At 39.5% G+C, this 25,951-nt stretch overlaps 2 protein-coding genes across 4 annotated transcripts in view; both read left to right on the forward strand.

Annotated features, from left to right (window-relative positions):
- tmem63ba (transmembrane protein 63Ba) overlaps positions 1–17,855 on the forward strand; it is a 33,110-nt gene extending 15,255 nt beyond the window's left edge. For 2 of the 3 annotated variants that reach the window (XM_060871920.1, XM_060871921.1), the window contains exons 2-24: positions 2,582–2,818; positions 3,981–4,060; positions 4,729–4,767; positions 5,579–5,669; positions 6,145–6,182; positions 6,340–6,482; positions 6,644–6,695; positions 6,816–6,924; positions 7,059–7,129; positions 7,854–7,934; positions 8,055–8,178; positions 9,418–9,551; positions 9,735–9,872; positions 9,956–10,109; positions 10,370–10,476; positions 10,791–10,877; positions 11,798–11,863; positions 12,151–12,313; positions 13,239–13,344; positions 14,070–14,237; positions 14,658–14,773; positions 14,860–14,931; positions 15,537–17,855. In XM_060871920.1, coding sequence (XP_060727903.1) covers positions 2,636–2,818; positions 3,981–4,060; positions 4,729–4,767; positions 5,579–5,669; positions 6,145–6,182; positions 6,340–6,482; positions 6,644–6,695; positions 6,816–6,924; positions 7,059–7,129; positions 7,854–7,934; positions 8,055–8,178; positions 9,418–9,551; positions 9,735–9,872; positions 9,956–10,109; positions 10,370–10,476; positions 10,791–10,877; positions 11,798–11,863; positions 12,151–12,313; positions 13,239–13,344; positions 14,070–14,237; positions 14,658–14,773; positions 14,860–14,931; positions 15,537–15,719 — 2,505 coding nt within the window. In that variant the 5' untranslated portion in view covers positions 2,582–2,635 and the 3' untranslated portion in view covers positions 15,720–17,855. The remainder of the gene's footprint in view (positions 1–2,581; positions 2,819–3,980; positions 4,061–4,728; positions 4,768–5,578; positions 5,670–6,144; positions 6,183–6,339; positions 6,483–6,643; positions 6,696–6,815; positions 6,925–7,058; positions 7,130–7,853; positions 7,935–8,054; positions 8,179–9,417; positions 9,552–9,734; positions 9,873–9,955; positions 10,110–10,369; positions 10,477–10,790; positions 10,878–11,797; positions 11,864–12,150; positions 12,314–13,238; positions 13,345–14,069; positions 14,238–14,657; positions 14,774–14,859; positions 14,932–15,536) is intronic. The other variant, XM_060871922.1, reaches the window with a different exon arrangement.
- A 1,425-nt stretch (positions 17,856–19,280) lies between these two features.
- On the forward strand, positions 19,281–24,774 carry LOC132847039 (zinc transporter ZIP9). The gene is made up of 7 exons (XM_060871927.1): positions 19,281–19,589; positions 19,891–19,996; positions 20,638–20,811; positions 21,388–21,453; positions 22,023–22,108; positions 23,525–23,659; positions 24,289–24,774. Exons 1-7 carry the CDS (start codon positions 19,494–19,496, stop codon positions 24,544–24,546), a joined length of 921 nt encoding a protein of 306 aa, XP_060727910.1. The 5' UTR covers positions 19,281–19,493; the 3' UTR covers positions 24,547–24,774.
- Positions 24,775–25,951: the final 1,177 nt, after the last annotated feature.

A 25,951-nucleotide genomic window follows, 5' to 3' on the forward strand; every position in this document is an offset into this window, starting at 1 on the left:
TACAAGTAAAGCCAATCTGTGAGTGAATCTTCAAACAAGCTAATGCCCACAAGCAACAGATAAAAAGGCTCTGTTCTGTAGATTGGCTGGTGATTGCGTGCTTGTTGTTCTGTTAGCATGTGGAACAATAATGAAGATAATTTAGGTTTGGTGTGGGAGGTTTGTGCTGTCCAGTAACCTTTAAAATTTGGGTTTGAATTGTAGTTATTTAGCAATGTTTGCCACAAATCACTGCATGAAAATTTCTGCCCTCTGCCAACTGTGAGTGCTGTTATTGTGAAATGGAAGTATCGAGGTGCGACAACAGTTGAAGCAGTAAATGAGAAAAACTTACAAGCCCTTACCACGTGAAAATCGCCAGTCTTTTGTTTCATCCTGCCTATGGAAGGAAAATCAGCACAAGAACTGTGCATTCATAAAATGTGCCTCTTCTGTGAATGAGCAGCTTTACACAAGCCGAGGATTTACCTGGAATGAATCACATACCACTCTGGAGCAGCGGAAACATGTTCACTGGTCTGATGGATGAATGTGGTTTGGCAGATGCCAGGAGATACCTGCTGGAATTTAGGCAGCGTATGTTAAAAGGAGGAAAAATGCTCAGAGGCTGTTTTTCAGGTTTGGATCTGAAGGTTAAAGTTAAGTAATGCTGTAACAAACAAAGACATTTCCAACTGCTTTGTGGTCGGGTCTTCACCATTGATCATTTGAAGACTTTGTGTTAAGTTTGTGGTGAACTCAGAAATGACGCTGACCTGTTAGTTCCTCAGGAGCTCTTGGTTGCTTAATTCCACTCAAATACAAACTGTTGTAGAAAGAACATTATTTACATTTATATTATTTACTCACCAGCAGAACACAAATGAGGATGAGGTTCCCTTCTGAGTCTGGTTCCTCTCAAGGTTTCTTCCTCATGACGTCTCAAGGTGTTTTTCCTTGCCACCGTCACCTCCAGCTTGGTTAAATTTTATAGAAATATAATAACTTCATTTTGAACTGTCCCACTGTACAGCTTGTCCAAGTCAGTGCCTGGCAACACAATGCTTTGAGTATATAAGCACTAATTACCCAGAGACCAACAATTCTGTAATAAGTGTTCCCATAAGACTCGAGATCCAAAGGGCATCCAACTCTGTATTAAAATCCAGCGGCATTCCCCAACCCCTGATCTTCAACGATCCTCAAACCAACCCTTATTCCAACATCCAAGCTACTGAGATCAAACTCAGTGTTTCCTTCATTCTGTTTATAGTGAATGTTAACTGAAGTGATTGAGCAATATCTTCATGATGGTCTGCACTCCGGTTGCGTTACATTCGACTGTAACCGTTACTACTCTTGCTTACTCCAATTCATGACACCACCTTCTTTAGGAGCGTTGTGAACAGGGCTTTAATTTCATTTCTGTTCTAATTTCGCTTCGTTTCTTTAATTTTGTTACCGATGTATAAAAGCAAGTTTAAAGCAATGTTACATATTCAGTCATTCTGTTTGTACTGAATATCAGCACGACTGCAGCCTTGTGCCTTTAACCAAATCCCTCCAATCAGTACAACAGCCCAATTGTGACTGTGATATTCTACATTTGCACCTTTCAAATGTTTACCAGTGTAAATGTCTTATAATGCTCTGTTTGTTGTCACATCCAAACCAGAATACCCGGGTAGAAGCTACACGTTCTTGGGATGCTAATTTTATAAACAGAATAAAAGTGTCTGTACACACACGCACACACTTATTTTTCTCACAGTATGACCTGAGCTTTTGTTTGACATGTAATCATCAGTCTGAGCGAGTATGTATGATGTGGATTATTCATTCAGCTCCTTCAATATCTCTTTCTCAGGATTGTTTGTGAGTGTCTAATTTATTGACTGATACTTTACTAAACGCGAGTCCAAATGTATCACACCTCTGTGTGTTTCATACTTAAACTGGTGGTGAGGGAAAGACTGACCGAACTGCCCGACCTCTGTTTGTCTATTGTTGAGCCTCCTTCTTGGCTGATGTCACAAAGTTCTCTGTGTGTGTCTGTGTGTGTGTGTCTGTGTGTGTGTGTGTATTGAGTTTGGTGTGTGTGTGAGAGAGAGAAAGAGAGAAAATAGTCAGAGCCTGTAAGGCTGTTCTTTTCAGATCATACATATCTCCACATGTGAGAGGGAACATTTCTTGGCTGCCAACTACTGCCTTTGTTTTTTTTTCTCCATTACGTAATCTGTGAGTCACACCTGAGACTCACGGTGTCCCGACTCTGACAAGGATGTTTGTTAGAATCTGTGGGTGTGAGGGAGTGTACAGTGAGCCACACGGTGAGACATACATGTCCTCCTTTTTGTGACTAGTAAGCTGTGTTCACTGGATAGACTTTAATTCCCCGCAGTTTCTGTTTTGCGATTATCTGTTTAGATCTGCAGTTCTCTGCAGTCCATAGAATCACTCGTTATGTTCCAAACCTGTCTTTCCTGTCTTGTGCATACCAAGTCTCCTTGTTTTTATCTGCTTTATTTTGTCAGTAGAACTTTTTCTTGTATTAAATATTTTTATTTGTTTGAAACTTTCTCTGTCTCTGTGTTATCTGCAGGTGGCGTGTGTGTCCAGATCCAGAATGCAGCTGTGGTGAAAGTGCTACTTGTTCATGATGCTGCTGTTGTTCGTGCTGATGATGGGTGTATTGGGCGAGATTCAGGCCTGCTCGAACTGCTCACTGAATGCCTCTAAGGCCTGGTGCTATACGGCAAGAATCCGGAGCACTGTGCTGCAGGGACTTCCGTTCGGAGGAGTGCCCACTGTCCTTGCCCTCGACTTCATGTGCTTCCTGGTACGTCACGGCTTTGTTGACAATTGCAGATGGCTCGAACGACTCCTTTATTATAGCTATTATTTTTTATCAGGTTTTTTTAGTGAGACGCAATTCAGATTTGTCACAATTCCCACAACAACAGTGGAAGGGGAATGCTGATGTGCTTCCTCCAAGGCACAGAGATAGCCAACCACAACTTTTCAAGTTGCTCCTCATGTTGCATCACTGTGCAGCGTAACACGTTCCGAGGAAAGCACTATGCTTCAAGTATCGAAATCAGGATCTATGGCCTTATCCTCTTATGCCAATCATGAGCCTATATACACAATAGTTTTATTAGTAGCATTATTATTGTGTATTATTTATACACAATAGTTTTATTATAGTCTTTATTCCATTATGATGTCTTGCACCTGCGTGTGCTTGTGTGTGTGAGCGCTTGTTCAGCCACACCCTCGATCTAGTGTTTGTTGTGGGAAGTGTCAGCTCAGTGGTTAAGATGCTGGACTTCTGATCGAAAGGTTGATTTCAAATGTTCAAATGTCAAGGTCATCAAGCTGCCACTGCTAGGTCATTTAGCAAGGCCCTGAACCCTCAACTGCTCAAAAAAAGAGAGAGAGAGAAACATATGTTGCCCTGGATGTTTTTTTTTTTTTTGTTTTTTTTTTTGTATTATCTACATATATTCATAAGTGAGATAAAACGCTGCTGAGGAAACAGTTTTTCTGTGGACTAAAACTAACTTTTTTGGGTGTATTTTATTGCAGTGTTGAAAGTTTTGCATATAACAGTGCAGTTATCCAGACTGTCCTGCTGAGCTTTTGTTAAAACTTTTGACTTGGTGGTACGTTGCATAGTCTCTCTTGTGTGCTTTCTCTCTTTCTCTCTCTCTCTCTCTCTCTCTCTCTTTCTCTCTCTCACATAGTGTACACCATGTACATTTGTCTTGTGCATCAACTGCAATATCGTATCGTGTGTAAGTGGGTGTGTTCGTATCAATAGAATATTTAAGTCTGAATGATGATAACCTTTTTTTGCTCCCCACATTTTTACCATTAATGTGAGCTGTGACCTGTTTGTTTGTGGTCAGTTGACAGTACACCTGTAATATGATTGTCACTTTACTGTAGCTTTGGATTACATTTAGGTGTGGGTGTGTGTGTTTGTGGTCTTCATCCAGGGGCTGCTTGTTGTGTTCTCCTTCCTGAGGAAAGTAGCTTGGGATTATGGGCGCCTGGCTCTGGTCTCAGATGCAGACAGGTAAGAAAAATAAAGTTCTGTCCCATCAAATACAGCATTAATTATCTTTCTCAGAGTAGGACTGTCTACCTCATTAGGTATATTGATGAGTGGCCCACAGCTGCTTGATTGTGCGCTCTGACAATCTGAGTTTACACTCTCACATATCAGCTGTATAACATTTATTATTGTCCTTAATGTGAGAAGATGCCATTCTGATTTGCTTGACCATACAACCCTCACCACCACTAGATTTCAAATGACTGCTAATATTGACAGATTAACGTTCAGTGAAATGCAGTCTGTCACTTCCAGTAAAATTAAATATGGTAAGAATCACCACTTTAAGTGCCACCGATGTCAAACGTTTTCACTGATGTGACCAGGTTATTTCACTTTCCTCTGTGAGTTTGTCATTACATGATCTCGTGTGGGGGATGTGGTAACTCAGTGGTTAAGGTGTTGGACTACTGAGCAGAAGTTTGTGAACTCGAATCCCAGGTCCACCAAGCTGCAACTGCTGGGCCCTAAGCAAGGCCCTTAACCCTCTACTGCTCAGATGTATAAAATGAGAGAAAAATCTGAGTGGCTCTGGATAATAATGCCGTCTGCCAAATGACGTAAATGTAAATCTCATCACGCTTCTTTCTTTTGTTTTCAATTTTTTTTTTTTTTTTTTTTACTTTAAGGCAGGATCAGTGGTACCGGCGTCTGGACGAACGAGAATAGTATGTCATGTTTTTACCTTCAACACTTCTTTGGAGTTCCTGCTCTCTTTTCCAAACAACCTTCTCTGGATTAACCTTCTCTCTTTGCCTTTTCCTGTGTCTTTTTTTCTCCATTCGGGATGGTGGAAATGTCTTTAACATAGCTCTATCTGCATTCTTCTCTTACATAATTGCATAGTTTTCTATTGTTCCTCTACATTTTTTTCCAGCGGTGAAGGGCTTTATTTTTAATCTAGTTATAGACTAATCAATGATGCATGTGTGTTAATTTAATGCTCAGCATGCCTTTTTGGACTTGACTGTTGCTTCTCAGAGGCAGGCTGCTTGCAAGGAGAGGTAAAGCTCTGTGTAATTAGCTCCAAAAATATTTCTCATATATATGCTATCTTTGTAGTTCTTATTTCCTTTTGTAATAGTTGTGCTCTCGTCGGCTGATCAATGGTGATTTCTCTCCCTCTGTACATGTCTAACCATCACTAAATTTTCTTGTTCTGCATGTCACCTTGTCTCAAGGCTTAATTTGTCCTGTGGATGTTGATCCTTAACTACACCAAGGGGGGAAAAACTGAAATAAATGTCTAGGATACTAGTTACATGACACGTGGCTGAAGTACTAATTTAGCCACTCATATTAGCTCAACTTCTTTTGTGTGAACAAATTACACACAGATGAAATAATAGTGCTCTGTGTTGTATAGCCTACCACAAGTGTGCTGACTCTGCATTTTTTTTAGTTTGTAATGTCTTTAGACATGCACCTATGCAGAGTACACCGAGTAAACTGGCTTGTTTGGTTTGTGTTTGCACACAGTGTGGCCTCCGCATTGCAGACACCAGTGGATTCCCGTTACGAGCGCTTGACTTCGGTTTCCAGTTCCATCGACTTTGACCAAAGAGACAGCGTAAGTGTTTTATTTATAACGGCTTAGTCAAGTTTTACCCAACACTTTCCCAGCATCCACTGGAACACACCTCTCACCATGTCACTCGTTGGACAGGCCTTAAACACACGCCTAGGTATTTTGTAAAGGTTTTCTCGGCTTAGTCTCAAAGCCGTCTGTCTGACTTTCCCTTTCCCACTTTCTGCAGCAAGCAGGCCACAATGTGTAATCTAGCGTGTGCAGCAGATTTACAGCCATGACCAACAAAATAAACTTGTATTTTAGTAAATAATATGCCTTATATACTCAGTTGGCAGACTTCTGTTTGTACTTAGTTATTTTATGAGTATTTATACACTATATATAGTACACCTACACTATATATAGTACACCTACACTTATAACAACACCACACAGACTGCAACGCTAATACCTTGCTGGTGTCATGTGTATGTGTGTACACATCCTATAAATGTGCTGTGTGTCTTCCCTGCAGGGTTTCTGTTCCTGGCTAACGGCTATCTTCAGGATCAAGTAAGTTCTATGAACTTTTATTAAGCTCTTGATTGAGTCATTGTGAGTGCGAGCAAGAATAGTGGCCACTGTGTGAAAGCTTTTAGAAATATTCTTTGTCTGATAATATATCTGTGCACTCTAAGTATAGCACTGCTTGTCTTTTTTTCCTTCACAGAGATGATGAGATCAGGGAGAAATGTGGCGAGGACGCAGTACACTATCTCTCCTTTCAGCGCCACATCATAGGTCTGCTGGTGGTGGTGGGTGTGCTGTCAGTGGGCATTGTCCTGCCTGTCAACTTCTCAGGGGACCTTCTGGGTGAGTTATTGAGTCTGTCTTTGTCGATTAGTCTGATTATGACGTTTGTTCTAAAGGCAGCCACCACTTATGGCAGACATTAAATTTCTGCCATGAGTTTGAAGATCTGGTTAAGCAGATTTCTGTGCTCAGCTCTTTATATCTTTCCTTGTCCTTCACAGACCATAATGCATACAGTTTTGGAAGAACAACAATAGCCAACTTAAAATCTGGGTAAATTTCATTAGTTAATTAAATAAATTATTTATTAATTGTTTTAGCATTTGCGGTTCTTTTGTACGAATTGTGTGTACAACAAAAGCATTTAATTGATGTTCATTTGTATTAATACAGGAACAACCTGCTGTGGCTGCACACAATCTTTGCATTCCTTTATCTGTTACTGACCGTCTACAGCATGAGGCGACACACCTCCAAGATGCACTACAAAGAAGACGATTTGGTGAGTGGGCTGCAGCGTTATTGGAACATTGTGGTCTAGACCAAGAGTGCATCAATTACTTCATAATTGATAACTGTTCCATCCAAAAGAACTACTTTTTAAATGATCTTTTCCCCTTTTCTTTCTGTTCACAGGTGAAACGCACTTTATTCATACATGGAATCAACAGATATGCAGAAGAAAGTCAAATAAAGCTGCACTTTGAGTAATGCTGCTAATATTCATGTCACTCACATCTGAAGTCTTCCATCATTTACATGTTATTATTTTAGCTACACTGATGTAGGATTGCCATAGTAACTTTAATTCCCGGGTGTACGCAAGATCACAGCCAAAGACAATAACACACACTTTTTAATTTAATTTGTCAGCAGTGGGACCCGGCTTATGTTACTTGTTTGTTATAAGATGGCATCAGAGTTATAATATATAGAGTTGCTACAGATTGCACTGCAGATCAGTTTTTGAGACCGGAGATGACATCACCTCTTTCCCTGTCAATCACAGTGACACTAACGTGAGCTCGTGTATGCGCAAAAGGGCATGTAGTGCTTTCCAGTGGCCAAAATGAAATATTGGGGCTAAATCCCTAATTATATAATGCGTTATTATAAAAACACATTATAATGCTCTTCAGTAATTCCAAACAGGAGGTAAAACACTACACGTACAAATCACAAAATTTGAAAAATATTTGAAAGCGAATCAGGCAGAAAATACGAGGCTGAACATGTTGATTATATGTAGAAGTATGAACTTGTTTTCTCCGAGGTTTACTGTTAATGTCACCTTGTCATTAGAAATCAAGTTTTTGTTCTCTATAATTATTTTCATCCCTATTAGTCATGAATAACGTTCTTTTATTGATTCCTTTATTAATTTGTGTATTTATTTATGCCCTAACTGAGCTCTCTGCTCTTTACACACAGGCAAGCATATGAAAATTGTGTTGTACTGGAAGCTCGCATTTGTTATGATGTGGCCAAGCTCATGTATCTGGACTCAGAAAGGTGAACATTAACCATGTGCAACTATTTTTCCTTTAAACAGCCAAAAATTGCTCGTGGGCTAGCTGAGAGTAATTATTTGACCGAGTGGTTATCAGTTCATTACTAAGCTTTTCTCTACAGGAAGAAGACGGAACGCAGTAGGAAGTTCTACACCGACTTGTATAGCAAGGAACATGTGCACACTATGATCAACCCCAAACCATGTGGCCATCTTTGCTGCTGCATCATAAAGGGCTGTGAGCAGGTGAGGCCTCTTTAGTGCTTTAGTATTTATTGGATAAAATGCAGTGTACAGAATCATATTATAACTCAAGTTGTTTAGAGCAATTCTTTATTTTTGAACTGTATTATACACCTGTGTATATATCATCCAGTACTTATGGGTCCTCTTACAGACGACGCTCAGTAGGATTGAGTCAGCTTTGTGTGAAATGTACAGACTGAGAAAACCATTGAAAATGATATGCCTGAGATGTTCCGTTGTACCGTGAGGGGAAAATCAGACCAGTTTTTTTTTTATTATGTAACATGCTTCTAGTGTACATGTCCAATGCAGATGTACACACAATATCTTTTGCCTTTGTACTTATAAATATGAACAAAAGTAATGTATTCATATGTATAATTAAGATGCATATATATAAAAAAAATAATAATAAAACTGATAGGAAAAAAGGTATTCAGACACTTCGGTATATACAGGTTCTAGGTATAAATGCTGCAAAAATACATGGTGTTTCACCATCACTTGGTAAACTGAATCCTTGGTATCACAAAGCTGTAATTGTCTACTAATGTTTTTTTAATTAATTTAAATAATTTTTTTTTAATTCTCCATATAATTTTTTTAATGGATTTTAGGCCTGTACGTTTGAATACATTTGGATATATGCACTGGAAGTATATAAAATAACAAACCAAAAATTGTCAGAGGATTTCTTTCCTCTGACGGAAGCATAATAAAAGTCTAATTAAAAACAATCGATTTATTGAAGATGTAACAAAACACTGAAACCTAATAAAGAGGCAGTAGACTATTGGAAAGGTTTAATGAAACAAGTTTATTGAAATGATCTCTCAATTGTCATGTCTTGTTTCACGGTCACCTATTAATAAGCGGTTATTCCAATAGTGACAGTGTTCTGAGAATTGTACCATCTGAAGACGCTAAACACATTAGAATAGCTCATTTGCACCTCCTGGGACTTCATTAGCTCCTCACACATCACCACCACACCGTTTGGTCCTCTGCGATGTTTCTTTCATCATCTGTTTTTCTTTTTTTCTGTATCCCATTATGTAATCAACAGAACCCACGATGTAATATTGTATACTTTCTCATGTGTGACTGAAAAAATGAACGCTGTTGTGCTCTACATGCTCAGTTTTGTTATCACTTCAGTGAACACTGGCATATTTTCATGTGTAACATTTTACCTTTTCTTAATGGAAATTGAAACTGATATGTCATGGTGTTGTGCAGAGGGAAGCAATGAACTACTACACTGAGCTGGAGGCCAAGCTGAGAGAGGATTATAAGAAGGAGAAAGAGAAGGTCAGCACTAAGCCTCTGGATATGGCCTTCGTCACCTTCCAGAATGAAGCCATGACTGCAGTGTAGGTTTGAGAGGCTCTGTTTTGGATGTATCTAGATGTATACATTGGTTGTCTGGTACATGTGTAAATTATAACACCACGTATAACATCAGCTATAAATGGTGCATTAGATATTTCTTTTTTGGTCTCTTTGTCAGAAGACTTGTCACAAGTATTTTTCTCTTCTGGTTCTTTTTTCTTTAGTATTCTTAAGGACTTTAATGCATGTAAGTTTCATGGCTGTCACTGTCGGCGCGAGCCCAAATCCTCACCCTTTAGCAGTATCCTATATACACACAACTGGTCAGTCAGCTACGCTCCTGACCCTCAGAATGTCTACTGGTAAGAGCCTCTGTTCAGAACAATCCAACTGTCCCCCTCCATAATCAGCAATGCAGGTAGTAATATTGTCATTTCTCCTGCAGGGAACACTTGTCAATAGGCGGCGCATCCTGGTGGCTCCGCTGCTTAATTATCAACTGTTTCCTCTTCCTCTTGCTCTTCTTTCTCACCACTCCTGCCATCATCATATCTACCATGGACAAGTTTAATGTTACAAAACCTGTGGAATACTTAAATGTAAGTAGAAATTGCATGGAACATGAGAATGACTTCTCTAACTTCCCTATACATGCATGCTGTGTTTTAGCTTTGACCTGGCTGTTTGACAGATAAACAGATTATAAAGGAATGCAGGACTAGTCATAGTTGGTGTTTTAGGACACTTCTTAATAAAAAGTGGGATCTTATAAAGTAATAAACCAAATGGATTTTAATTTGTCACTCCCACTTCCCATGTCCTTCTCTTCACTGTGTTCTGCTTTGGTCTGGACTTCCAGAATCCCATAATCACCCAGTTCTTCCCCACTCTGCTCTTGTGGTCCTTCTCGGCCCTGCTGCCCACCATCGTGTACTACTCTGCTTTCTTTGAGGCACACTGGACACGGTACACACTCGCTTCCCTGCTTTCTTTCACACACATCAGCTAGCACTGTATTAGAAGAGCACATAATGGAGGCACAGGCCAGGTTAAAAGTTCTGTGCACTTTGACACAAAATAAAATGTATGAAATAGACAACTGCAAAAACAATAGCTTTCTTTATTGTATGTTAAATTTAGATTTTAGATTATTTAAAATCGGAAAGCTATGCAAAGATGAACAAATTGGACATACAATTTAATCTGCAATTGTATTTTTTTTGTGTGTGTGGTTTTCTTTTTTTCCTTACTCTGGTGATTTGGGGAATGTTTCCTTACAGTTCTGGGGAGAACAGAACCACTATGCATAAGTGCTACACCTTCCTCATCTTTATGGTCCTGCTGCTGCCATCTCTAGGACTCAGCAGGTTAGATCTGGAATACATAAAGCCGTTGTCTTACACTTGTTTGTGTTACTGTATACGATTAAACACTCTATCTTTTGAAATTTTGAAATGTGTAATCAAAGATTTCTCTGGGCATTTACATCGATCAGCCATAATATGAAAATTACTGACACAAATAACATTATCTTGTTATATTGCCATCTGTCAAGGGTTGGGATATATTAGCCAGCAAGTGAACAGCCAGTTCTTGAAATTGATGTGTTGGAAGCAGGAGAAACGGGTAAGTGTAAGAATCTGTGTGAAACTGTGATGGTTAAATGCCTTCTCCAATACGGACATCTCCGGTTTTGTTCTTGTTCTGCACTGGTGTAGTACCTACCAATCAATAATGGCATAAACTGGATGCTGTGCAGTGTTTTGCCGGGACCTGGCATTCATGTGGGTTATTTTGACACCTACCTAAGTAATAATGCAGGCCAAGTACATCCCTTCATGACAACAGAAATGCCTAATGGCGTTGGCTCTTTCAGCAGAGTAATGTAGATATTTGTCAAGAATGTTTTTAGAAGTATGACTGACTTCAGGCTGGTGACTCCAGATTTACCAGATCTCTATCAAATCAAAATAACGTTTTGCTTAACAAAAGTCTGATCCATGAAGGCCTCACCTCAAACCTTCCAGGACGTAAAGGATCTGACACATGTTCACAGATCTTTTGAGGTCAGAGCAGTTTTGGCAGCACACAGGGGACCTACACAATATTAGGCAGGTGGTTTTAATGTTATGGCTGATCGTTGTAAATTCCTATCAATCTTATGAGAATGTTTTCCTTATTGCAAAAACTTTGGGTTAGCTTATCATTGGTACTTGAAGTATGTTAACTATGAAGCAATGTGCTGTCACTGCAGTAATATGCTCTGTTCATTCTTTTCTTTATGTAGTTTGGATGTGTTTTTTCGATGGCTTTTTGACAGGATGTTCCTGGCTAACGCTAAAGTGAGATTCGAGTAAGTTATTGCATAAGCACGCCTTTCTGTGCCATGTCGGAATATGGGAGTGTGATACTGCATCACGGTTTAATTTTATTCTGCATTAGGCTTGGGGTATAATATATTATATTATCAGCAGTGCCATTTACATATCATCTATATATAACATCTGCACATTAACAGTTCATTAACAGTAATGTAAATATAAAATACAATGTAAATATTAACAGTAATGTAAATATAATTTCTTCAAGTGACTGTCCATAGATTTTTATTGAAAAGTTATTCCTTTCTTTTCCTTTCAGATGTGTATTTCTTCCAGACAATGGGGCTTTTTTTGTTAACTATGTCATCGCCTCTGCCTTCATCGGTAATGCCATGGACCTCTTGCGCATTCCGGGTCTGCTCATGTACATGATTCGTCTGTGCTTGGCTCGCTCAGCAGCGGAAAGACGCAATGTAAAGAAGGTATTGAATGTCCTGAGCCCCTCAATGCTTTAAGCATGTTGCACATTATTAGGAGCTAATAGGGGTAGGAATTACTTCATTAGCTTTATTCACTATTCACAGTATATATACAATATAGTCACAAGTATGTGGACACCTGACCATCACACCCATGAGAAGCATGGGAATTTATATGGAGTTGGCTCCACTTTGCATCTTTAACAGATTCTTACTCTTTTGGGAATTCTATCTACAAGATTTTGAGTGTTTTTGGGAATTTGTGTCCATTCGGTCAAAAGACTACTTGCAAGGTCAGATACTGTGTTGTTTAGATACTTCTAAACAAGAAGGCATGGTGATGCAATCGATGTTCTAGTGCATCCCAAAGATCTTCAGTGGGATTGAGGTCCGGTCTGTTTGCAGGGCATTTGAGGCCTTTACATCAGGCTCATCAAACCCTGACTTTATGGTCATTGCATAGTGTGATTCATCACTCCAGAGAACATTTCCACTTTGGATTCCAGTGCAGGTGTGATTCAAGACGCTTTCATTTCACTTTAATAGCACTTACAGTTGATTAGGGCAGAATTTGCTTTAACTTATGTGGCAAGGTTGGTATATTATGACAGTGCCACCTAAATAAGTATGCTTCTGTACAGCATTGCATGGCTGTGTCCTTGATGTCATGACCCTGTTGACAATGGTGTGGTCGACATACCTGAACTCATTAATACGAGGGGTGTCCACATACCTTTGGCCATTTAGTGTGCACTACTTGTGAAAACACATGAAAGCACTTCATAGACTTCAAAATCACAATAAATTGAAATTTGTACAATTTATTTCCCTCCCAATTCATCATAGCATTCATTAGGGTAACGGTAAAATACAATAAATCATATACAGTGAGTCCTAAAGCTAAATTAATGTAGTATTTGCTACACAGCATCAAGCATACGAGTTCCAGTTCGGGGCAGCGTACGCCTGGTTGATGAACGTCTTCACTGTAGTCATGACCTACAGCATCACCTGTCCGATCATCGTTCCTTTTGGTAAGCTTCTCTCACCCACACAACTCTGAACAATGGGAAGGGGAAATAGAAAATCAATGATTTCTCAGACCACATGTCATTTAAAAACTGAGTATTTAGTTTTAAATATTAGATGCTTTAAAATATACCTGTAAAAATGTAACTTTACTCTACAACACATGAAGTAAAGCAGCAGTCTCTTTCAGATGCTTAAAAAAAAACTAATAGATGGTCATTTTGTAATTCCCTGTATATAATGGCTGTGCTCTTGAATATCTTTGGTCATAAACATGCTTAATGATGACTTCTGAGGATGTGCTTATCAGTTATCATTGTTTTAGGGCCCTAAGCATTACAAAGCGTTCGTTTCAGTCCATGAGTTTCAGCATCCAGTAGCTGTTATGTGATGTGGGGGAATTATGAACTATAATTGTGAGCTATTGTGAGATAAATAATGTGTGTGTAAAATACATTCGTAGCCTAATGTGCGATATGACATTTGCTGTGAATCCACGCTAAGCAGCAAGAGCCATGTTCTGTTTGAAGTCTAGAGACGTTTAACAGTCATGTCAGAAACTGCTACTGATGACGTACCATACGATGAATGAGTCAGAAAGACATCCATCAGGTCTGACCAGATTTGCATTGAGGATATTGTTTTTAGGGTGAATTACGACATTGCAAACAAGCTGTTTTGGAAAGGAGCTTCTAGAGTCTTTTAATCTCTCTCTCTGTCTTCTTTTTAGGGTTAATGTACATGCTATTAAAGCACCTTGTAGACAGGTATAATATGTACTACGCCTACCTGCCGTCTAAACTGGATAAGAAGATCCACTCCGGAGCTGTGAACCAGGTGGTGGCTGCACCCATCCTGTGCCTCTTCTGGTTGCTTTTCTTCTCCACTGTACGCACAGGTGAGCAGCTTTCAATGAAACTTTCATGAAATATTTTGCTACATGCATATAAATGATTCGTGCCTACAGCCTATTTAAAATTCCAGTAGCTTTAGTATTGTGTATAGTTTGCAGTTATTTATTTAATTCATTATTTAATTAATTCATTATGCACACTGTACTAGGAGCTGTTAAATAATGACAGCAAAATCTACATGCCAGACTGTTGAGCTCCTTCACAAGATTTCTTAAACCAAGCTCAACAGACCTGGAGACTATTGAGTAGATAAAATGTCTCATCCGGGTGCCATTTGCAATATACATACATATATACATACATCCATTCATGTATTGTCCCAGAACATTAGTTTATTCATTTGAATGCAATTAATAAAGGCATCTTAACAAACATTTTTGTTATGTCGTCTCTACTCTTTCTAGGGTTCCTCGCTGGCACCTCGATGTTCACATTTGTGGTTCTGATCATCACCATCATAATTTGTGTCTCACACGTCGTGTTCGGACATTTCAAGTACCTGAGCGCGCACAATTACAAGGTAAGTCCGTAATACACCTTCACGAACGTGGCTGTATGTACCGTACTCTACTTCTCTGTAACCTTCACTTCATGTGTTCTCTGTAGATTGACTCGCAGGATGTGGATGGAGCAGAGAACGGACAGCCTCCTGGCACCTCCCCACCCATCAAATCTGCGGTGAGATTGAACGGCTATCAATGTAGCGCGTTGTCTATCGTTTTCTTACACGTAACTCATCTCACCATGACATCAGTAACACATAAGTGACAGAATGCAGCATTAAATCCACACACCGTCTTATCAGGAAGGGCATATTGCATTTAACTGTGGATGTATTACATATAACTCATTCATGATTGAGTTCTCCAGGTCAGGCCTGTCTATAGGATCTGTTTTAACCCTTCTTTCTGGTCGCCCAGAGCTATTATGCCAAGCAGCATTTAACGGTATTCAAATAAAGTTCAAATGCAAATAACCTGTTTAAATGTCTATTTTAAAATATCAGTGTCTCAAAGACGGAGCAAGAAAATAGCATGCGGATCAGTAGATGTTATCACTTCATTAGTTTAATAAACACCTGTTTTGACAGAAGTTACTGTGCTATTATATATACATGGTATCCTGATACATATAATGCATTGTAAGTACAGAGATGTCATATTGCCCAGCCCTACTAGAGCGTACTGTACTGATAAACACTACAGCTCGTTACCTGGTCTTTGCTGTAAAACAATAAAGAATTGTAAACCTTTATGTTTTGCCCTTTGCCCCCTGTCTCTCAGCAGAAGTACATTGCACAGGTTCTGCAGGAGCAGGGCCCAGACGAGTCAGGCTCTGGGAGCGGTGAGGAATACGGCCAGAGTTCCTCGCAGGATGATGATCTCATGGTGCCAGGCTCTGTTGTCAATGAGGTGGATTTCCAGTCAGGAGAGGACAGTCTCATCGACAACGAGGTGCACCAGTGAGGCACACCGCATTCAGTAAATAGAGCTAAATAGACTATAATTAGATCAAAAGCAAACACTGTACTGAGATCGGATAAAGCTGTGCTCCAGGACCCTTATGCTGTCCGGACCAAGAGGTCACACCTAGATATGTTCCTTCCTTTGGGCTTGGAGGGCAGCTAGCAAACACTAACAAGGCTTGACCATTACCTTTCTTACTTGATGTGGAAAAAGCCACTTGTGCTACTACACACTAACATTAAATCTAATCAAGTTCACTAAGGCACTCCTGCTGTTCACGTCATGTACGACTGGCTCTCAATCACCTACGTCACCTTCGGATAGAGGAATCTTTAATCATCGCAAAATCTATTCCTTTAGCATTATTGATGATGTTTTTGGTTTTGCTTTTGGAGAAATCATTGTATTTATGCATTATGCACCTATTTTGTGTTACAAGTCTGACGTTTTTAATCAGTAGGTTCACAGGTTCAGAAAAGTAAACTGTTCTCTATACTGTATGTGAGTATTTATCTGGAAACACTCCAACTTACTATGTTTGCAAATACAGGGATTTTTTTTTTTTTCCAATTTTTAAAAAAAAAAAAAAGCATGTGTCAGTTTTGCAGTGATGAGCCAAAATGTTAATGTTATGAATGTTCTTTGTGGCTTCAGCTATAACTGGAAAAAAAACCCATTAAGCAAGCACCAAGTACTTTGCTTTCCTGCAGTGTTTTAAAGCTGACCTAAACACGAGCTGCCTTGGCTCTCCTACATTTCCTGTCTCATCAAATTGTTTTAGCACTACATGGATCCATGCTGAAGCAAAGCCGTCTGTCCAGCAAAACATCGAGCTTAATAACTGCAAAGTTATTCGTTATTGTCAGGGTTAGGCTGCAGCGGTGCTCTCATTTATAAGGGGACTACTTTAATAAACAGACTATGGGGTTATAACACTGATTTAGATGCCTTTACTACCTGATTGTAATATGATCTTGTTAACTCTTGATTTTGTTGGATGTTCTCAAAGACAGACTTTTGTACAGTCGTCACGTCCTTGCACGTTCTAGCATGAAAGTTGTGTATTTTTTTTTTTCTCTTTATTTTTTAAAAGTCCTCTCTATCCTGCCATCAATTCTAAACAATGTAGCAATTAATGTAGTCAATCTCTGTCTGGTCTGGAGATACATCTGTGTCTTTGTGGATTTCGATGTGTCTAATTTGCTTTATAGAAGGAGCGACTAAATGATCGTTGTGGGACGTAAAAGCAATAAAAGAGAAAGGGAGCATATCACTGTAAAAACACATGCCATCTCAACAGGCCCTGGATGGTACTGAAAAATGACTGCAGAATAATAGTCCATGTATTTTTAATTGTTTACATGTCTGATGTTTGGCCTGCAATGTTCAGCCATGAAACCACGGTGAGTTTGTTTCTGAGCCTATGACTGCACATTAAGAGGAGAAATGAAGCGATGCAAATATTTTCTGTACTGATGCTTGATCAATAATGTAAAGCATATAATCTCACTAATTTATGAACAGCAGTGACGCTCCTACTCATGTTCAGTGGCAATGATACTGCTCCTCGTGTTACTGTAAACATGACTCATGGTGATGTAAAACACTCATGATGAAGCAGCACATTTGTGATTGATACACACTTTTAGTCCTCGGCTTAAAGAAAGTCGCTACGTTTGTCTGATTCATTTGTTCTTGTGTTTCTGGGGGAAGTTTAACCCAGTAGATGACGATAAAATCATGACATGACCTGGAGGCTGCACTTTACGCACACATCGCTATCGGCGTTTCCGTTTGTATCTGAGATTTTATTTATTTCATCTGTTTCTCTTTGGAACAGGTGACCACTGTATGACTCTATAAGCTGTTGGAACTACATTTTGTGTGTAAATAGACTGTCACTGCACTGCTCTCATGAACACAAAACTGTGGCATTTAAGGACATGTTTACAGCTCAAACATGTACAGCCAATTAGTTTTTGTTTTTTGTTTTTGTTTTCCTCAAGAACACTGGAATGTGGAATGCAAACCGTGATTCTCTGAACTGTTTTCTATCGTAGCTTCCCTCTTTTTTATAATGTCCACTTCAGAGCCTTCCATGTCTTTAAACAATAAATTCAGCCTTTACTGCTAAAACACGAGTCAAGTTTTTCTTTCATTTCTAACATCTGATTTTTTTTTTGTGTGTATTCCTTCATGGTTATGAAATATATAGCTGATTCCAGATCAGACACAAGAAATAATTACATATAAATTACTGTTTAAATGTCTCTCCTTCTCTCAGGAGCACTTGAATAGAGAAACTGGAACAGTGTTATGAGCTTGTGAGTAAGCCACAGTTTTAACAACAGTTAGCCACTGAACATATTCTTCCCTTTTAAATCTCCATCCATCTAGTGGAGTCATGCACCTATTTTTTAAGAGACAAATTGTCTTTCATTGAGACAAATAGATTTAAACTTCTTTGTGCACATGAGAGTAAAAAGCAGACTACTCTGTTTTGTAAGTTTTATGATTTTTCTTCTGGTATTTGGAGTTTTTGCTGCCAATGTGGGGAAAAAAGTGCACCCACGAGCCCAGGACCGCGCACAGATGCAGTGATGCTATTGCAGCCTATTGAAGTGTGTTGGGCTTATATGTGATCAAAACGGTGAAGATGCAGCATAGAAATGCTAATATTTATCCATTTGGATTGTCTCTGTCTGTGTGTGTGTGCGTGTGTGTGTGTGTGTGTGTGGATCAGGTACTAATGTCGAGTGAGGAGGTCTGGGGTGCAGAAGACATTTATTGGGTTTGAGGTCAGGTTTCTCAAACCCACCCTATCTTTCTGCAGGACAAACAGGTTTTTCCACACCAACCTCCTGTCTTGCTGGAACAGGTTTGGGTCCTTGGGTCCAAGGAATCAAAATGTATGGGAAGAAAATGACCCATTTCAGAATCAGAATCAGGTTTATTGTCCAAGTGCGTTTACACACAGGGAATTTGGTTCCAGCTGTTGGTGACTCTCAAAAGTACAGACATAAATATCACTATACTATACATTTAGTTTGGACTATACAAGACAAGACAAAACGGACTGTATAAGACTATACAGACGATGTAAGACAATATAAACAGTACGAGTACTAAACATGAATACAGAAAATATGACTGATCAGTTGTACATAAAGTGTGGGAGTGCATGATAGTGCAAATAACAGTATTGTGCAATATTATGCTTTTTGTACAATATACAGCAGCAGTAGTGTGTATTATTTACAGATGATGTGACTGACAGTTCTGATAATGCAGCACTAGTTAATCAGAGTGATTGTCTGGGGAAATAAACTGTTCCTGTGTCTGGCAATTTTATATATGTTGGTTTCTGCCATATAGTATAGTGCTAATTGAATAATAATAATAATTGTTATTATTATTATTATTGTTATTATTATTGTTGTTGATGTTCACTTTTTTTCGCACACTCGTGCAGTCTCGTGCTGCAGTCTTGTGAATCGCCTCCAGAAATCCTGCGTCATCTGTGTAATTCCTCTGCTTCTCCACCAGAGGGCAGAATGTTAATGGCAACATGAAGAACTATATTCGATTTGTTTAAAGCTGCGACGTGGAAAGTTTGAAACTGTGCTACGTGAGAACATCACGAGGGCTCACAGTATACATTTTACACGTTTCACCGTCTTTACGGAAGCATGCGGCGTGTGAAGATTTGGAAGACGTCTGAATATTATAAAGGTTAGTGGACTTGAAGCACAGGAGAAAACTGAAGCGAACGCGATGGACGGAGCTGCGGCTGTTATTTTAATCTCTCTCGCGATGTTTGTGGGATGTTTTCTGCTCGGACTTATTCCACTACTGGTCAACTTTTCCCAGGTAACAGCAAACCTGTCATATTCCACATGTATCAAAAATATATCAACTCTAAAAATAATAAATAAATAAAACGCTGTTCGTGTCAGACTCTTATTGTGAAATACCGCAGCATTAAGACTTTTATTTTGTAAATATTCTCTAAATAATCGTGTGACGTTTTGGATTGGCATTGAACACATAAAAAGATCAAAGCAATATCATTCTGAATATAAATGTAACGTCTGTGTTTTTGCCTAAATACCTTTTTTTTATTTTAGAAGATTTAGTTTTGTATTAAAAATACTTCTCTAATCCCTAACAGCAGAAGCAGCAGTTTATTACCGTGTTGGGGGCGGGGCTTCTGTGTGGCACCGCCCTCGCGATTATTATTCCAGAGGGGGTGGAGCTACTTGAGGGGTCTTTCAGAGGTGAGTCAATTGCACTGTAACTTAAAGCCTGATCCAGAATGAATGGCCACGCTTACAAAGTTAATGTGTTACTGATTAATACTCATAAACAAAGGCATCTGAGCCAAATCTGTTGTTTTTTCTGTTACTTTTAATGCTATTGTTCAAAATATTATTCAGATCTTGATCCACCTTTATTTAGGCTGATACTCAGTATGGTCCTCCTGTGTTATTTCTAGGTTTGCATCAGTACAGATACTGCTATTTGTTTGTATAATCAAACATTATGCGAATTTGTTTCCGAGCGTAAAAATGCTCTCGATACTTTATAAACCGTGTTGTGTGAAAACAGATCTTACAGACACCGTTTAAATGCCATGACAAGTTCAATTAAAACTCATAAACATAAGCTTGTGGTTGAACAAAATGTTCCCTGATGCTCCTGATCGATAATTAATACTAAGTAAGGAGGTTATTCAATTTAATATGGATCATCGTTTCTTCTGTCTCACCGGACATTTTTATTCATATTAAAGGAAGAAAGTTTTTTTTTTTTTTTTTTTTTGAGAAATATACTTGTCTGGACTGTAATCTAGAGCCAGCTGCTGTTCCAGATATTGTCAGTGATTTATTTATGTTTTTACTGTTTCATTTTTCTACAGATTCATTTTGCTCAGCTGTGACAGCTAGACTAAATGCCTCTGATGCGAATGCTATTCTCAAGCCTTCCACAGAGAAAGGACTGCGTCCACACGTCTTCATTGGAGCATCACTGGTCCTGGGCTTCACATTGATGTTTGTGGTTGATCAGATTGCTGACTACTGTTCCTCACACGGTAAACAGCAGGAGTTATTCTATGTTTCCACATACAGCAACTCACAGAAAGAGAGCCAGCAGAGATGGTTCATTTTTGAAAAGACAGCTACTTCATGAGTTGAACTTCATGCTAATATGGAGTGACTTGGTTATACGTGAGTATAAAAGCAGAGTGCACGCTGTTTCTCCTTCATCTCGTATGATATGATCCAGATACACACTGCTGAACTTTATACACAAACACGGAATCTCCCTCCAGATGCTTTCATTGGAGCGTTATAGAAACAGATTTGGTATGCTAACTTTTCCACCCCCTGATATGGGTTATTACTATGGCAACCAGTAGTAGGATCGCCTCTTGTTGACATCATATTACAGCAATAAAATCAATTTCCTGCAGGTCTAATGATTCGTCATTGAGCTTAAAGCTTCTGTTTCATATTCATGATCTAAATCATGTCAATATTTAACTTTGCTAAATATCAGTTGCTTTCCTCATGTAGTTTCAGTTTTGGTTTTCTCTATATGCAAATTTTTTACGAGCCCTACAGGACGAGTATAACAGCATTCCTTCTATGTCTCTCTCCTTTTCTAGTCTCACGTGCGAGCGTATACAGTGGCAGCACCACAGCAACTCTGGGTCTCCTCATTCACGCAGCAGGTTCTGTCAACAAATATGTTTTAAAAAAAAAATATTCAATTCAAGTTTATTTGTATAGAACTTTTTACAATGGACATCGTCTCAAAGCAGCTTTACAGAACATAAACATAGAACAGAAGATAAACATAAGGAGTAATATAAAGAATTAATATAATAAAAATTCAAAATATATATAGTTCACAGTGTGTATGTGTATGTATGTATATGTGTTTATTCCCAATGAGCAAGTCTGAGGTGACTCAGGCAGCAGTGGCAAGGAAAAACTCCCTTATTTGGTAAAGGAAGAAACCTTGAGAGGAACCAGACTCAAAGGGGAACCCATCCTCATATGGGTGACACTGGAGGGTGTGATTATAAATATACAGTCAGACAAGTGTTGTATTGGTGTAGACATACACATCCTGACAGCTACAGCTATTTAAATGAAGAGCGGATTGGGTTTTTTTGTCCCAGATTGAAAGATCCAGACCACAGGAGATAAGCAGGATGTTAGGAAACTTGACACTTTCTGCAACCCAGGACTCGATCTGTCTGAAATTTATCTTCTCTTTTTGTCTGTGTCTTCGTAGCTGATGGTATGGCTCTAGGTGCAGCTGTTGCATCATCTCAAGTGTCAGTTCAGGTCATTGTCTTCTTTGCTGTGATTTTGCACAAGGTAAGATTTCTGTAATCATTATGTACTCACCAGGGGTCTCATTTATAAAGCGTGCGTACGCACAAAACGGGGCTGGAAACGTGCGCACCTTTAAGCAAACTTTGAGACGTGCGTACGCACATTCTGGAGACAAAGGGAATTGGCGACACAGATGGTGAGGTCGTGAACTGAAGTTAGATTGTAGAAAATACATAGAAATAAATAAGAAATAAAAGGTCTTAGAGACCTTTTTGTATATGAAATAATTCTATTGGAATCTATCATCTCACCCTATAGGTCTGGTATATCACAGCCGTCCCTGAGTGCCATAATATCTGTCGTTTTGAATGGTATACTTAATATGGGTAGTCGATACGTCAGGTTCCCCTACACTGTGCGAGAACAAGCCGAAATTAAAATGCAATTTGCAGCAATGTCTGGTTTCCCAAATGTAATCGGCGCAATTGACTGCGCTCATGTTGCTATAAGGGCACCATCTGAAAATGAATTTGCTTATGTTAATAGAAAGCATGTGCATTCTATTAATGTGCAAATCATATGTGACTCCAACATGACCCTCACAAACATTGTGCCACGCTGGCCTGGTTCAACACATGATTCCTTTATCTTGACACATAGCAGTGTAGGGAACAGACTAAATGCAGGCGCAGTACGTGATGGCTGGCTTCTTGGTGAGTTTAACAATATTAAAAAGTAGAAACTGTAACTATTTTGTTTTTAATATAATTATAACCTACAGGCGACAGTGGCTACCCCCCTGAGACGCTGGCTCCTCACCCCATTTTTAAACCCACAGAGCGCAGAGAAAACTCATTATAACGAGGTCCACTCTCGTGCCCGCGCAGTGATTTGCATTGACTATTTATGGTTAAAAATGGGCGTGTACAGGGCGGGATTTGAGGCTGGTTCACGTACGCACATCTGCGGGTGATCTGTGATTTATAATGGGAACATTGCTTAGAGGAGTGCGTAAGCACGGTTTTATAAATCTGAATTTTTTTTGGCGTACGTAAACTTTTAGTAAGGATCCTACACACAGTTTTATAAATGAGACCCCAGGGCAGAAAAACATGACATTTTTAATTGAAGTAAAAGTTCTTTTTATTGCTTAATTCACCTAATTCTTAAAATTAACAAAATCTATATTTTGTACAAAGTGTTATTTTAAATTCTGCCAAATCATAAAGTGTGACTGATCTTTTTTCATTTGTGAGCCAAAAACGTCAGTCCACATTTTCTTTCCCTGATAAAATGTGTTAAAGGCATTAAGCAACTAGTCTCAGACACCTCTAGAGAAACCTGGAAACCTTGGGAACATGAACGACAAGGTTTAATCACATAACCTAGTGCTGAATACCAGTAACGTCTCTAAATACGGACGCAATTTTAAGAATTCTTACTTCACTTTCTGTCCAGGCCCCAGCTGCGTTCGGTCTCGTCTCGTTCCTCCTGCACGCAGGATTGGAGAAAAGCACAGTTCAGAAGCATTTGCTGGCTTTTTCCTGTGCAGCGCCTCTGACTGCGATCAGCACCTACTTCATCCTAACTGCGGTAAGACCTTATGGAGGAGAGCTGGCTTGTGATTACCAGGTGTTTGATTATTCATTCATTCATCGTCTACCGCTTATCCGAACTACCTCGGGTCACGGGGAGCCTGTGCCTATCTCAGGCGTCATTGGGCATCAAGGCAGGATACACCCTGGACGGAGTGCCAACCCATCGCAGGGCACACACACACTCTCATTCACTCACGCAATCACACACTAGGGACAATTTTCCAGAGATGCCAATCAACCTACCATGCATGTCTTTGGACCAGGGGAGGAAACCGGAGTACCCGGAGGAAACCCCGAGGCACGGGGAGAGAACATGCAAACTCCACACACACAAGGTGGAGGTGGGAATCGAACCCTGACCCTGGAGGTGTGAGGCGAACGTGCTAACCAAGCCACCGTGCCCCCGGTGTTTGATTATTCTAAAGAAATTTAGTTTGTCTTCTTTCGCTGCTTTGTTTATTAATGCTCGAAATAACTATTTAAAACGTTTACAACATTTTTCCTGCACAACCGATCTAGCTCATGGTGATAGAAATAATAGTCACGCTGAAGATCAGAGTCACCACAAGATTTGACGTCTCACCTGAGAAGAGTCATAAAGGGTTTTTTTTTTAATCCGTGTAGATTGGTGGCTCTTCACAGCACCGTCTGGGTATGACAGGAATCGGCATGCTGGTCTCTGCTGGGACTTTCCTTTACGTGGCTACAGTGCATGTGCTGCCTGAGATTAACAGCAGAGGGCAGCTGAGATCCAGCCCCATTCACCACCATGCAGGAACAGGAGCGTACCATCACGCAGGCCTCGGGTTAATGGAAAGCATCACGCTGGTCGCTGGAGCTGGACTTCCTGTGCTCTTAGCCCTCAGCCTACCTGACGAATGAAGAACTGTTGCCAAAGATTATCCGTTGGGCATGAATGTATTGTAAATCATTGATAATGCGCAATGATCGAGTATTCATAATTCTTATTGCATTTTTGACAATCCTTAAACACAGCGGTACTGAGTTTTTATATCTCATGTGCACTAGCCATATTTAATTGCACTATTAATATATTTTACAGTGTTGGGTCCCAGACTTCAAGAACAATAAACACGTTAAGATTTTGTTTCTGATGCAGTCCTAGTTTTTCTTTGCAAAAGCACCTACTGTGTCATTAATTTCAACATTTGCATGACATGACCGTTGCTCCTCAGCACCATCCAGAAGTGGAGTGAAAAATTGTGATTTCTGCTCATTTAGTGAAATTAAAAGAGCCCAAAACTGTTAATGTAAGAGAGAAAAAGAACAGTTTCTGTAATTCTAGATCCCACACATTGACATGGAGAGAACACGTGAACCTCTGCACCTGGTTTCCACTTAAAGTCAAGGTTAAAAAAAAATGTAACCACCACCTACCCCACAGCACTTTTTCAGCACAATTTTAATGGGTAATGAGAACAGAAAACAAAAAACAGCAGTTTGTATAAATGACTTGACACAAGTCAACCCAGACAAGCCATAAACATTTTCTTGAAGTTTAATTCATCGTTTGTTTCCCCCTAAGCTTCTCAAACACCACATGAAGAGCCTAGAGTTCCTCCTGAATGGTATGACCTAAATAGATGAAAGCTGTTTATTATTAGAACCTGATTCATAAGTGTATGCGCTTGCACAGCTCCTCTCTCCAACATCAAGGCTTTTCTATCTAGATGCTGCTATGGCTCAGAGATCATCAATGAACGAATCATTCGATTTCCTGTCTGTGAAACAGCTGTACTGCGATCAGCCTTAACATTCAACACCGTTCATGCAGCGTGTGAGATTACATCAGCAGCTTCAACAGAAAAATGAATAGACAGAGGTGAGAAGGTTAGGAAGTTAATGCAAGGTCAGGTTCTACCAATACATATTCACAGCTACATGCAAGAAATAATTCAGAAGCCTGTCGTGTCAAAAGAGTTTGGTGTAGAGGGCCATGTTAAACTTGATCCAGTGGCAAGTGAGCTGCACAAAAAAGATCAATTTAGTGATCATATAGTTGTTCATTTGACCAGCATTGATCTGAAAATAAAGGCACAAATGGACTGGACACACAGTCAGGACTAAAAGTATTTGTACATTGACAAAGTTATCTGTCCTCCTGTGAAGGACATACTGGTGATCTCAGGAACATCAAAAGACCTAGAAGACCAATGGAAAACAACTGTGGTGGATGCCGAGAATTCTTTCTCTGATGAAGAAGATGCCCCTCACAGCAGTGAGACAGTGGTGGGGTGGCTCAAGCGGTTAAGACTCTGGGTTGTTG

This window comes from Tachysurus vachellii, chromosome 6, assembly GCF_030014155.1.
Source record: "Tachysurus vachellii isolate PV-2020 chromosome 6, HZAU_Pvac_v1, whole genome shotgun sequence".
Classification (NCBI taxonomy): Eukaryota; Metazoa; Chordata; class Actinopteri; order Siluriformes; family Bagridae; genus Tachysurus; species Tachysurus vachellii.

Excerpts from the sequence above, each read along its gene's own strand:
- LOC132847039 (XM_060871927.1), top strand. The coding sequence starts at position 19,494 with ATGGACGGAGCTGCGGCTGTTATTTTAATCTCTCTCGCGATGTTTGTG. Across the intron at positions 19,590-19,890 it reads TACTGGTCAACTTTTCCCAG|CAGAAGCAGCAGTTTATTAC; the intron begins GTAACAGCAAAC and ends AATCCCTAACAG. Across the intron at positions 22,109-23,524 it reads TTGCTGTGATTTTGCACAAG|GCCCCAGCTGCGTTCGGTCT; the intron begins GTAAGATTTCTG and ends CTTTCTGTCCAG.